The 13,628-nt window shown below is 40.7% G+C and overlaps 1 protein-coding gene across 1 annotated transcript in view; it reads left to right on the top strand.

Annotated features, from left to right (window-relative positions):
- Positions 1 to 13,628, top strand: part of LOC126474485 (octopamine receptor-like) — a 298,030-nt gene that overhangs the window by 155,138 nt on the left and 129,264 nt on the right. Inside the window, exon 2 of the mRNA XM_050101958.1 lies at positions 5,244 to 5,430. Within this exon, the coding sequence (XP_049957915.1) occupies positions 5,244 to 5,430 (187 nt within the window). The remainder of the gene's footprint in view (positions 1 to 5,243; positions 5,431 to 13,628) is intronic.

Genomic DNA, 13,628 nt, shown 5'->3' with positions numbered 1-13,628 from the left:
GCTAATGCGCACATCAGTAGCAGACAAATTGGGCGAGAATCGGGAATCTCAAAAACGTCGGTGATGAGAACGCTACATCAACATCGATTGCACCCGTGCCATATTTCTATGCACCAGGAATTGCATGGCGACGACTTTGTTGAACGTCGTGTACAGTTCTGTCACTGGGCACATGAGAAATTACGGGACGATGACAGATTTTTGCACGCGTTCTATTTAGCGACGAAGCGTCATTCACCAACAGCGGTAACGTAAACCGGCATAATATGCACTATTGGACAACGGAAAATCCACGATGGCTGCGACAAGTGGAACATCAGCGACCTTGGCGCGTTAATGTATGGTGCCGTATTATGGGAGGAAGGATAATTGGCCCCCATTTTATCGATGGCAATCTAAATGGGTCAATGTATGCTGATTTCCTACATAATGTTCTACCGATGTTACTACAAGATGTTTCACTGCATGACAGAATGGCGTTGTACTTCCAACATAATGGTTGTCCGGCACATAGCTCGCCTGCGGTTGAAGCGGTAGTGAACAGCGTATTTCACGACAGGTGGATTGGTCGTCGAACCACGATACCATGGCCCGTACGTTCACCGGATCTGACGTTCCCGGACAGTGGGGGAAGTTGAAGGATATTTGCTATCGTGATCCACCGACAACGCCTGAAAACATGCATCAGCGCATTGTCAATGCATGTGCGAACATTCCGGAAGGCGAACTACTCGCTGTTGAGTGGAATGTCTTTACACGTATTGCCAAATGCATTGAGGTTGACGGACATCATTTTGAGCATTTATTGCATTAATGTGGTGGTTACAGGTAATCGCGCTGTAACAGCATGCGTTCTCAGAAATGATAAGTTCATAAAGATACATGTATCACATTGGAACAACCGAAATATAATGTTCAAACGTACCTACGTTCTGTATTTCAATTTAAAAAAACCTACCTGGTACCAACTGTTCGTCTAAAATTGTGAGCCATATGTTTGTGACTATTACAGCGCCATCTATGACAAAGGTAAAAAAGTGGTCCAACAAACATTCAAATTTCTTTACGTACTAAACGAATATGTAACAAAAAATGGGGGTTCCTATTTTAGAAAACGTTGTTGATATCCGTTTGACCTATGGCGGCGTCATCTAGCGGGCCAACCATAGCGCCATCTGGTTTCCCCCTTCAACCAAGACAAGTTTTTTCGTTTGACGCTTATTTCGTGAGATACTTGGCCCGGTCACGATCAATGGACCACCACGTATAGTGACTGCGGCCGATAATGGACGCGCTGCCGCTGTGTGGGTACCCCAGTTACGACCGTGCCCGGTGTAGCAAACTACTGTGATTGTGTATTTAACACTATTCTTCTTTTACATGACGGAGGATCGTCTTCAGAGTTTCGACGCGGTGTATCTGCGATCATTTATTTTAGAGATGTATTTTTGTGAGTGTATTCTACCGTAATGTATTTTCATTTCACGTGCACCTGGGAAGACAGCGCAATGTGTTGAGTGCCAGTGTATTTGATACAAATTTTTTAAAGCAACAGTTTCAAATGTATTGAGGCGTTAAACACTGCAACGAATTTGTTTATCCATGCAAATGTTCCGGATTAGAGGACGAAGACTGAGAGGTTTCACAAGTGCGTCACAATTTTTTTAGTGTTTGTGTTTAAGTATGGTGGTATACACAGAAAAACTGAGGCAAACTATTGTGCAGTGATCTTTTTGAAAGTGGATTTAGGGACATATTAAACTGGATTTAGTAACTCCTGAAGCTGTCCGTGTTCATGGCGGTGGTAGTATTCCTTGGAATAAAACGTGTAATTGTTTAAATATTCTCGCATCATCTTCAAAGCTCTCTCTCTCTCTCTCTCTCTCTCTCTCTCTCTCTCTCTTTGTGCAGTGATGTATTTACTTTCTGTGACATCTTCAAGTTATGTATATGACAATATTTCGCAACACCAGATGCAGCAACTCTGGAAGCAGTTCGTGTTCAACGACAAAGGGTATCCGTGCGCCGGGTGTGGGAATGAGGAAGGCAGCGGGTACTCCCAACGTGATAGGAAGTACGTGACCGCTCCTGCGGCTATCGTGTGGCCGTCCCGTAAGTTAGTGCGTGGCCTCTGTGGGCTGGGAGAGCACGGACCGCAACGAACGTCTTGCCTCCTACAAGTTCAATTACAACGGTAGAATGATTTAAAGTACTCACAATAGAGATCTCGAATTTCGCTCTCTACTACGAAAGGGACTACTTGTATTAATACTACTAAACCACGACTAATACCAACACTAAAAAAATTCACACAATTTCTTATCTAAAAACAGAAATTCGGGCGTCCACTGGAACACAACAAAATTAAACACAGTGAAAGCAAGTTTCTACCGAAATATTTCACTTGAAACAGTAAGAAACGGCGGCTGGAAACTACCGTAATAAATTTAAAAAAATGACTAGAGTGCACAAACAACTTCATAAAACAAGGTGAGCGAAAGTTTCCGAAAGTTTATTAAACCATTATTTCACGATTAACGGGAATAGCCGAGCGGTCTAAGGGCGCTGCAGTATTGGACTGTGCGGCTTGTCCCGGCGGAGGTTCGAGTCCTCCCTCGGGTATGGGTGTGTGTATTTGTCCTTAGGATAATTTAGCTTAAGTAGTGTGTAAGCTTAGGGACTGATGACCTTAGCAGTTAAGTCCCGTAAGATTTCACACATTTTTCACGAGAAACAGCATGAGACACCGTTGAAAACTACTAAGATTAATAACCGAATTACAGTGCACAAACAACTTTGTCAGTACTTAAGAGCGACTACAGCTACAACTGCACGCTTCGAGATGTAAACACACAGCTAATATTTGTATGAACGATTGAAAGCTACTAAATTTAATATTCGAATACAGTGCACAAACACCTTCGTCAGTGCGTAGTTTTAGAACCGCTACAGCTGCAACTGCACGCCGCAAGATGCAAACACACTGCTGTGGCTTCTATGAACGCGGTAAGCACACTCACTTATAACACGTACTCGAATCAAGAACACAATGAGAAGGCTGAGATGGGTGAAAGTCCACTAATAAATTAACTTTACAGTAAATATTAACACCAATAATCATTAAAATATGTATCTGAAGTCTAAAACTTGATGGAAAACTTCAAATGACATCAGCCGATCCGTCGTTCCCGGTGGGGGTCCACTAGAGGCCGAACCGCACCGTAACCCTGGGTTCGGTGTGGGGCGGCGGTGGGGTGAGTAGACTGCTGTAGCTGTTGTGGGGTTGTGTACCACTGCAGGCTATGGCGGGGACGAAGCCTCTCCGTCGTTTCTAGGTCCCTAGTTCAATACAACACAATACCCTGGGACCAAACTGCTGCGGCCATCGGTCTCTAGGCTTACACACTACTTACTCTAACTGAGACTAACTTACGCTTATGACAACACGCACACCCATGCCCGAGAGAGGACTCGAACCTCCTGCGAGGGAAGCCGCACGAACCTTGGTAAGGCGACCTAGACCGAGCGGCGTTACTATCATGGTTTCTATCTTTAACCAAGACTGATCAAAATCTGTACTGAATAAAAAATATGGTGTCAGCCCGCAATAATTGTGCACATAATCGTTGCCATTGTGGTGTCGAACATCAAGATAAATCCTTTCAGCTATCTTTTTGTTGTGAAAGGTAAGCGGCGCTACTTCTGGTGAAAGGGGTGACTGTTTTATCAAGATTCGAGGTAAATGTATGTACAAGTCAACATACAAAGAATATTTAAAGGCAATCAATGTAAAAGGAAAAGATGATATTCACGAAAATAACCAAGAGAACAAGTATAAACACCAGAATAATAATTCTACAGCTCACATGTCTGACAGTAATGTTAAGTGGATAACTCTTTTTTCCATCAGTCTTCTGAATGGTTTGATGCGGCTTGCCACGAATTCCGCTCCTGCGCCTCCCTTATCACTTAAGAGTAGTGATTGGCAACCTATGTCCTCAATTATTTCTTGGATGTATTCCAACCTCTTTTTTATCTTCTACAGTTCCCTCTAATACCACGGATGCCCTAATATATGTCCTATTATCTTGTGAGTGCTACAGTCTGAAAACTGTAGAGGAAGACAGAGCATGGAATACATTCAGCAAATAATTGAGCATACGGGACGTAGTTGCTACTGTGACATAAAAAGATTAGCGCAGGAGAGGCCGCATCAAACCAGTGGGAAAACGGACGATTAAAAAAAAAAAACATGCTGCCCCTCCTTCTTGTCAGCGTCGTCCATAAGTTCCTTCGCCGATTCTGCATAGATTTATCAGTCCACCTGACTGCACATCTCAAACGCTTCCGTTGTCTTCCTTTCCGGTTTTCCTGTTCTCCATGATTCACTACCATACAGTGTTGTGCTACGAACGTACATTTTCAGAAATTTCTTCCTAAAACTAAGGCCAATGTTTGAGTCTAATAGAGTCCTCTTTCCCAGGACTGCCTTCTTTCTCTGCGCTTTGTCTGCTTTTAGTTTCTTCCTTGCTCCGACCGTGACGAGTAACTTTGCTTTCAATTTAGCAGAATTCCTTTACTTCGTCTGCTTCGTGAATACCAATATTGATGTTAATTTTCACGCTGTTCTCATTTATTCTACATTTCATTATCTTTGTCTTTTGCCGCTTTTCCCTCAGACCATATACTGTCCTCACTAGACTGTCCACTCCATCCTACAGAGTCTGTAATGTTCTTTCACATTCACTGAGGATAGCAGTGTCTTCAGCGAAACTTTGACTGATATCACCTTGAATTTAAATCCCACTCTTGAACGCTTCTTCCATTTCCGTCATTTCTTCTTCCGTGTATAGAATGGACAGTAGGGGCAAAAGACTATGTCCCTGTCTTGCACTCTTTTTAATCCGAGAACCTCATTCTTTGTCTTAAAATCTTATTCTTCCCTCTTGGTTCTTGAATGGATAGTAAGATTTCAATACCCTTCTTCCACCTATCAGCATGGCCTTCTTTACCACCTGAGCTCTTAATATTTAGAAATATGCACAGTAATAGAATGCTTCGACTGTTATGTTCACTCCACGCATCCATTACCGGGTGTGGGAAACACTGTAGATAGCAACACATCAGATACTGACGGATATTGACTGGTATCCGTTCACAAGACGCCCATCCAGTTAGTAGGATAAAAGCGAGATTCAGCACTGGACACGCACTTATGCGTTAACTGTCTGTCGCTTTCGCAGGTACGACAAGACGCAGAGCAAGGAGACGGAGTGCCGCTACAGCCGCAACCAGGGCTACGTCATCTTCTCGGCGACCGGCTCGTTCTACCTGCCGCTGGCCGTCATGCTGTACGTGTACGCGCGCATCTCGTGCGTCATCGCGCGCCGCCACAGCCAGCTGACGGGCGGCGTGGATGCGCAGCACCAGGTCAGTCGGACCCTTCTGCACTCACACAGGCTTTACATCTAGCTGTGTATGTGTGAAATGACATTAAAACAGCCCCCCACTAAAGACGCAGTACCCCAAATACACCCTCCCCCCCCCCCCCCCTCCCGCCCCCCTCCAGTGAATATTTCTATCTTGTGGAAGCTGATTTACCAGGGTTGCAGGTCCACGGATCCACACTGTGTGAAAATAATAATAATCATAATAATAACGAAGCATCCAGAAGGCGCGTAGGAAACGAAATGAGACATGACGGACTGAGAGAATATATGATGTTATTTCACTGATAACAAAGTCGAGTCACTATTACGAAGAGCTTGGCAGTGTCAGCTAGACATCAAAAGAGAGCTCCGTACACTCAACAGCGAGACGTGCGACTTCGGCTCCCAACCCAATGTCTCCGTGTGACCGCAGACTTGACTCGCTAGTCTCCGCCACTACCCACTTCTGGCATGAGTATGTTGTCGAGTACAAGTGGACTCGGCTCGCTCAGGAAGGAGAACGACTACACAATTTCGCAAGTATTTAACTGCAGACTCGTGACATTCCTGCTGCATTAGCACCCATTTTGAAAGAAATGTCCGACATTAAATTATAAAATTACTATCCATTTCTTTCACACCGTCATGATTTTGGCTTTATAGCCATTACGAAGTGCAATTGAAATGTGACAAAATGTCCGAAATGCCTAAATGACAGTAGCAACCATTGGTCATGACGATTTATATGAATAAAGACTGACCGGTTAGCAGTGAATACAGTCGTGTTTCTAAGTACTTTTATATACAATGCATGGGGGCTTAATTAAATATAATTGAAAACAATTTTTTATTTTTCGTTCGTAGCAGTATGTCCGATTACGCTGTGTCTCGTAAACGGTGGCCCCGACTAGTTTTAGTACGCAATCTGACTGCATAGAACAACAACAAAGAATGAAATGAAAATTTCCTGTTAACACAATTAATTAATTAAGTCCCCAGCAACTATAAAACCTACAAAACCAAAGCACAAGTGTAATTGTTCTGTGTGTGGGAGTGTGACTCAACGTACACATCTGGCACGGTTCTTCTTCAATAAGGAAAGAAATTTTAAATATCATTTATACTGAAGTAACTAAAAAATAGAAATACTATAATTGCGTAAGGAAAGCAGAATTACACTCTAATACAAGAACACAAGCCAGATGATTTGTTGACTGAACCTGTAATGAGGCATTATTTAAGACATTGATATAATAAAAAGAAAAGGAAAAAAAAAATTTTTTTTACCTTCATGTATTGACGAAAATCACTCTAATCATTACAATATATCTCCACACCGACTCTCTACTACCACATCTCAACAAGCGCTCTCCACCACGACCTCTCGCCAAGCACTCTTCACTAGCACATCTCAACAAGCACTGACTACTACGAGCTCTCCCCAAGCACTGCCAGTGGAGGCGGCTGAATAATACTCTTTGGCGCAATCTCTGGCGCTGTGGTTCAGTGTAGCCACCTTTCATATGCCCCTCCTCCACGGGCCAGAATTTGATGGTATTTTTGCCAGCATTGGTGGTGAAAATACCACCAAATTCGTCCACAAAAATACAGGCAAAAATAAAAGATAATATTAATACGTAAATATCACATAATTAGATAAAATTTTTGGCTTTGCACTGACCTTTCAATAACCTAATATATAAAATACAGTAAGCAATACAAATTCTTTCATACATGTGACTTTACATAATAGTTTACACAATACACAAAAAATCAGTTTATACAAATGTTCACATAAAATGCTTTCAATGATTAAAAAAAAAAAAAAAACAAGTAGTTGATAGTTCCAGCAGTAGCATCCAGCAATGGTCAACAGGTGCAGAGAGCAACAAGTGACATCATTCAGCGGAAGCAGTTCCATCAGTGGTATCCAGCAATGTTGAACAGGTACACACAGCAACAAGTCAAATAATGGTTCAAATGGCTCTGAGCACTATGGGACTTAACATCTATGGTCATCAGTCCCCTAGAACTTAGAACTACTTAAACCTAACTAACCTAAGGACATCACACAACACCCAGCCATCACGAGGCAGAGAAAATCCCTGACCCCGCCGGGAATCGAACCCGGGAACCCGGGCGTGGGAAGCGAGAACGCTACCGCACGACCACGAGATGCGGGCAACAAGTCACATTATTTCAGTAAAAACAGTCCATCAGTGGCACCCAGTAATGTTGAGCAGGTGCAGACACCAACAAGTGACATTATGTCAGTAGAAGCAGTTCCATCAGTGGCACCCAGTAATGTTGACAGGTGCAGACAGCAACAAGTGACATTATGTCAGTAGAAGCAGTCCATCAGTGGCACCCAGTAATGTTGAGCAGGTGCAGACACCAACAAGTGACATTATGTCAGTAGAAGCAGTTCGCTAGTGGCACCCAGTAATGTTGAACAGGTGCAGACAGCAACAAGTCACATTATTTCAGTAGAAGCAGTTCATCAGTGGCACCCAGTAATGTTGAACAGGTGCAGACAGCAACAAGTGACATCACTCAGCAGAAACAGTTCCATTAGTGGCACCCAGCATTGTTGAACAGGTGCAGACACCAACAAGTGACATCATTTCAGTAGAAGCAGTCCATCAGTGGCACCCAGTAATGTGGAGCAAGTGCAGACACCAACAAGTGACATTATCTCAGTAGAAACAGTTCCATCTGTGGCACCCAGCAATGTTGAAGAGGTACACACAGCAACACGTCACATTTCTCAGCAGAAGCGGTTCCATTAGTGACATCCAGCATTGTTGAACAGGTGCAGACACCAACAAGTGACATTATTTCAGTAGAAGCAGTTCATCAGTGGCACCCAGTAATGTTGAACAGGTGCAGACAGCAACAAGTCACATTATTTCAGTAGAAGCAGTTCATCAGTGGCACCTAGCAATGTTGACAGGTGCACACAGCAACAGGTCACATTATTTCAGTAAAAGCAGTTCCATCTGTGGCACCCAGCAATGTTGAACAGGTACACACAGCAACAAGTGACATTATCTCAGTAGAAGCAGTCCATCAGTGGCACCCAGCAATGTTGAGTGGGTGCAGACACCGACAAGTGACATTATTTCAGTACAAGCAGTCCATCAGTTGCACCTAGCAATGATGAGCAGGTCCAGAGAGCAGTCCATAATATTCACTATCACTGATCACACTGTTCATCAGAGTTTATTAGCAGAAATTAAACATGTCCTAGTGGCACCAATCATGTAAAAAAAGTACAAGTAACAGTCCATAATATTCACTATCCTAATCACACAGTTCCTCAGCAGAAATTAATCATTTCTAAGTGGCACCCATTATGTTGAAAAAGTGCAGGTAACAGTCCATAATATTCACTATCACTAATCACACAGTTCATCAGCAGAAATTAAACATTTCTAAGTGTCACACATCAATGTTGAACAAGTGCAGGTAACAGTTCATAATATTCACTATCAATAATCACACAATTCATCAGCAGAAATTAAACATTTCTAAGTGGCACCCATTATGTTGAAGAAGTGCAGGTAACAGACCATAATATTCACCATCACTAATCAGACAGTTCAGGCATGAACAATAGTTTGAATGCACATACAAATGCTTTTACACTAAACATACAAATTCTAATAAACACACAAATGATATCAGATAATTGTCATATTAACTATTACAAATACACAAATACCAGTAAACCTATAATATTCATGGGTGTCAGTGCAAGCCACAACAAACAAGTAAAATAATATTTAGGAGATAGGTTGGGACTAATAATTTGGGATTAGGAAAGGAAAACACACAAAACACACTCACTCATCTTTCATCCACATTAAGTACTACTGTGTAATTGAATAGTGTTAACTGTGTAAATGCAATTCTGTCAAAATTTGATGGTCATCATGTGTATCAAGTAGTAGTGGCAGCAATGTATAACAGTCAATAATAGTTAAGTCAACGTCATAGTCATCATGTCAAGACCAATGTTTGCCAAGCCAGATCAAACGTACTGTTGCTGAACAACTGTCAGTGAGCCAAGATATGCAATTACTTCCTCTCTCCAAAAAAAAGTATATACTGCTTAGTGATTTAACAAAGTGTGTGTAGACAATCTTCCTTCCACTTTAGTGTTCTAGTCTGCTATCTTCATCCTCCTTGTTCTATATAGACCAACAAAAAAATATGCACCTCACTTACTTTACCTCTTATCCACCAAAACTCCAATAATCATCAGCATCACATAATCTCAATACTTCAATAATACCTCTTACGTTGATACATATAAACCTTATCATCAATATCATTTACTTACCTCTTGTCCACAAAAACTCCAATAATTGTCAACTTCATATAATCTCAATACCTCAATAATACCTCTTCAATACGTCGACACATATAAACCTTATCGCCAATATCATTTCACTTCCATAACAACTCTTTCCTCTAGTCAGTCTCCTCGAACAAGTACAGATAAAATCCTAATGCAAACCTCATCATCCCATACAATCCGAAGACACATTGTCAACACACAACCTCTGTGTAATCCATCTGACCCAAATCTTCTACTCATTATGAATTATAAACAAAGAAATGCATACATGACCTCTAACAGACTTAGTTCGAATAACTCTCAGTAATTAAGTACGATTACGGAGTGTGAATGATCATAATATTTCACAGTGTGTACACCACTTCAAGAATTATGGCAAACAGAAGCAAACATGTGGAGTATTTCTTGTGTCAAGTGTCACTTCCTATTTCAATTGCTCACGAAAAATGCAGTGTAATAACTGTCAATGGTCTAAACCTAGTATTGGTATGTCATGTCATTAGCTTCCTTCCTATTAGCATACATTTATACAGCTTTCATAAAACCTCAGCTCATGTGACTTCTATGAAGTTTCTTGTACTAATGTCGTTCGTCGAATTATAGCAGTTCATTTTCTTATCTTAAAAATATAAGGCACTGAGCGTAAGCAAAACAAGCAATAGCGAGTAAATATACCAGTAGAGAACATAATGTCAACAAGTGGATGCAGCACAATTCTTACAACGAGGCTCTGCCAAGCGAACAATCTATAATTAATACAATAATGTGACCTAAACTCTATGTTCATACACAGTATATCAGCATTTCTATATACCAAATTAAAGAGTAGTTATGACAACAAATCAGAGATTTGTAAATATGTAATCCATAAGCAAGGCAGCAAATATGTTATCTAACATAATAAACAGGTCATTAGCATCATATCAGCATAAGCAAATAAATGTTCATATGTAATCTTAATAAGTAAACATGAAGGCGCAAGCAGATAAATCACAAAGTATAACTCACATACCTAACCACATCAGCACAATTAATCAGGTGACAATTATAATTTAAATTAATAAGCACAGCAGGCACATAATAAAAAAAATATGGCATCAGTGAAAAAGCAGTGCAGCCAAGCGATGCATAATATATACAAATAACAACCCTGTTCATTAATAAAACATTGACAAAAATCAGCAAATGTACCCTAGCACGTCGCTTCACAAGTAAATTCATAGAACATGAAATTAGCACAAAGTATGAATCACGTGATTGCGAGCAGCAAATTACGTCTAAACTACGTACCTAAGTGGAAATATGTTACCTGAAAAATAAACTCAATTAATAGTTACCTTTTTAGTTTATTAGTTTCTTCTTGGAAATTACATTCTTTCTGAAATTTTCTCGATAGCGAGTCCTCTTAACGTCGGAGACACACAGAATTTACCTGAAGTTCTTAAATATTTTATACAACCGTATCCTGAAAAATACTGAATGTTAATAACATAATTCATCAAGTCACTATAGCTTTATACTGAATTTAGTCGGAGAACTTAGACTGTGTATTTGTCTACGGCTGTCAGTGCATTCGCACTGAGCGCTTGATCAGCTGTAGGCGCGTGACGTAGGAAGCAATTGTTTGCGGTCAACGACTGCCTTGTGCGGCGCGCAGACTTGACTGTTGCTTTGAGTATATGTCGCCGCCAAAACACAGCACGGTATCCTTGCATTCTCTGCATGTTTACATGTAGCTGTTAGTTTCTCAAAAGTATGTTATTCCACAAAAATCTTAACGTTTGATATATGATGTATTCCCTTAGAGCGCCGAGATTTAAGAGTTTCTACTTCGACAGTGTTATCATGTATAATTTTGCGAACTCTATATGGACCGTTATAAAGCAGAAAAAATTTGCGACACAAGCCTTTTCCTTTGTGCGACAAACGGTGAGACTTAATTAACACCTTTTGACCAACTGACAAGATTTTTAAACGACCGGGATGCTTAGCTGATTTCTCTCTTCTAGCAGCCGCAGATGCAATATTTTGTAGAGCCATGTTCACAACTTCAGAATGCCGCAGTTTCCGTTAAGGCGGAAAAGGAACGATTTCAGATATGCGATTTGTCGGTGCTTTGTTTTTAATATCAGTAGAGGCGGTAAAGAAGTTGAGTCGTTAGGAAGTTCATTCAGAATGTTTTGAAAAATATGAAGATACTGATCCCAAGTTCTGTGATTCTGATGACAATAAAGACGACACAATTTATTGATTTCCTTCATCCATCTCTCTGAAGCGTTAGATTGAGGGTGAAAAAGTGAAATGAAGATTGGTTTAATCTTACGACGCCGTAGAGTACGAAGCCAAATTTTAGAACGAAACTGTGATCCATTATCTGATATAACCTTATCAACATGACCCACTTCTTTAAGAAAATGTTTGATGAAAGCGTTAGATACTGAACGAGCTGTTGCTTTGCGTAACGGTGTAAAACACACATATTTTGATGTCAACTCCACTGCTACGAAAATGAACGCAAAACCATCAGTAGACCGAACCACTGGACCAAACAAATCGACTGCAGCCATGTCCTTTAATTTCGCTGGAATGATAGGAAACAACGGTGCTCTGTGAGAAATTGTTGGCGGCTTAGCCTTTTGACATAATTTGCATTTGGCCAGAACGGATCGAATACGTTTTTCCATATTACTGAAGTAGCAATTTTCCCATAATTTATGAAAACATTTTCTGGGACTAAAGTGCGCATAACTGAAATGCGTATACCAAATCAGCTTATAACCCACTCATCAGGAATACAAACTAACCAAACAGAGTTGTCGACCGATTTTCGTTTAAAATGAATGTCATTGCGAACTGAATAGCATCTAGTTTCTCTGGATCAGGAAGAATACCTTCTGTAGAAATAATGTAACCGAGAAATTTCACCTGAGAACGACCAAATTCAGATTTTTCTAAGTTCACTGTAATGCCAACTCTTGCAAAAATACGTAATAATGAATCCAAAATTTTGTTGTGCTCACTCCAAGAACGTTTAGCAATAAGAATATCGTCAACATATGAAGTAATATTGTCACGAAGATAAACAGGTAAAATTTCGTTTAAACTACGAATGAATGCTGCTGAAGATACAGTAAGTCCAAACGGTAATTTCCGAAATCACATTTAGGTAAAATAGTCATATCCAGTTATTGTTTACTTACTCTCTAGATAGATTGATAGTCGAAGAGTTGTTTTGACAGATGCAAAGAATAGTAAAAGAGTAGGCAGCAGTGCAGAAAACTAAAAGGGAAATAGCACCACTACAGCTCGGGGCCCTATGCACGCTACGGCACATATTCACTTAGTGTAGTGAATCCCCTGAGGACTTTAATAGCCGCACATAATTTCCAGTTTGTGACTTAATGGCCAATTTGGTGGAAGTGCGTACATAAATTGATCTAACCATGAACATGGATGTATGTCATTCTTAGCATTGCGGAAGATCTTAAATTTCCGAACAGTCAAAAAGTGTTTATAGTCAAAGTTTTCGCCTCGTGGCGACAAAGACCTACCGCGTCTGTGCCAGTCCCAATGTTGATTATTGTCAAGTTCGCGGGCCTGGCGCTCTCTTGTTGCATCCCGTAAATGAAACAAATTATTTTCTTCAAACCCCTCTGCTACCTGTGATTCTAAATTTTTTTTGCTATCTTTTCCTACGATTTCCCCTTCAATTTGTTTGACTTGCTTTTTTAATGCCTCAAATTCCCTTTTAGCGCGTTCATTAAATTTTCCCTGTTTTTCAACATGCTTATTAATGTTCTGGTACTCTTCGGTTTCTGCAACTGGTAATGGAGCTG

The sequence above is a fragment of the Schistocerca serialis genome, chromosome 4 (genome assembly GCF_023864345.2).
Source record: "Schistocerca serialis cubense isolate TAMUIC-IGC-003099 chromosome 4, iqSchSeri2.2, whole genome shotgun sequence".
Lineage (NCBI taxonomy): Eukaryota > Metazoa > Arthropoda > Insecta > Orthoptera > Acrididae > Schistocerca > Schistocerca serialis.
This window is presented reverse-complemented; position numbering and strand designations above follow the sequence as displayed.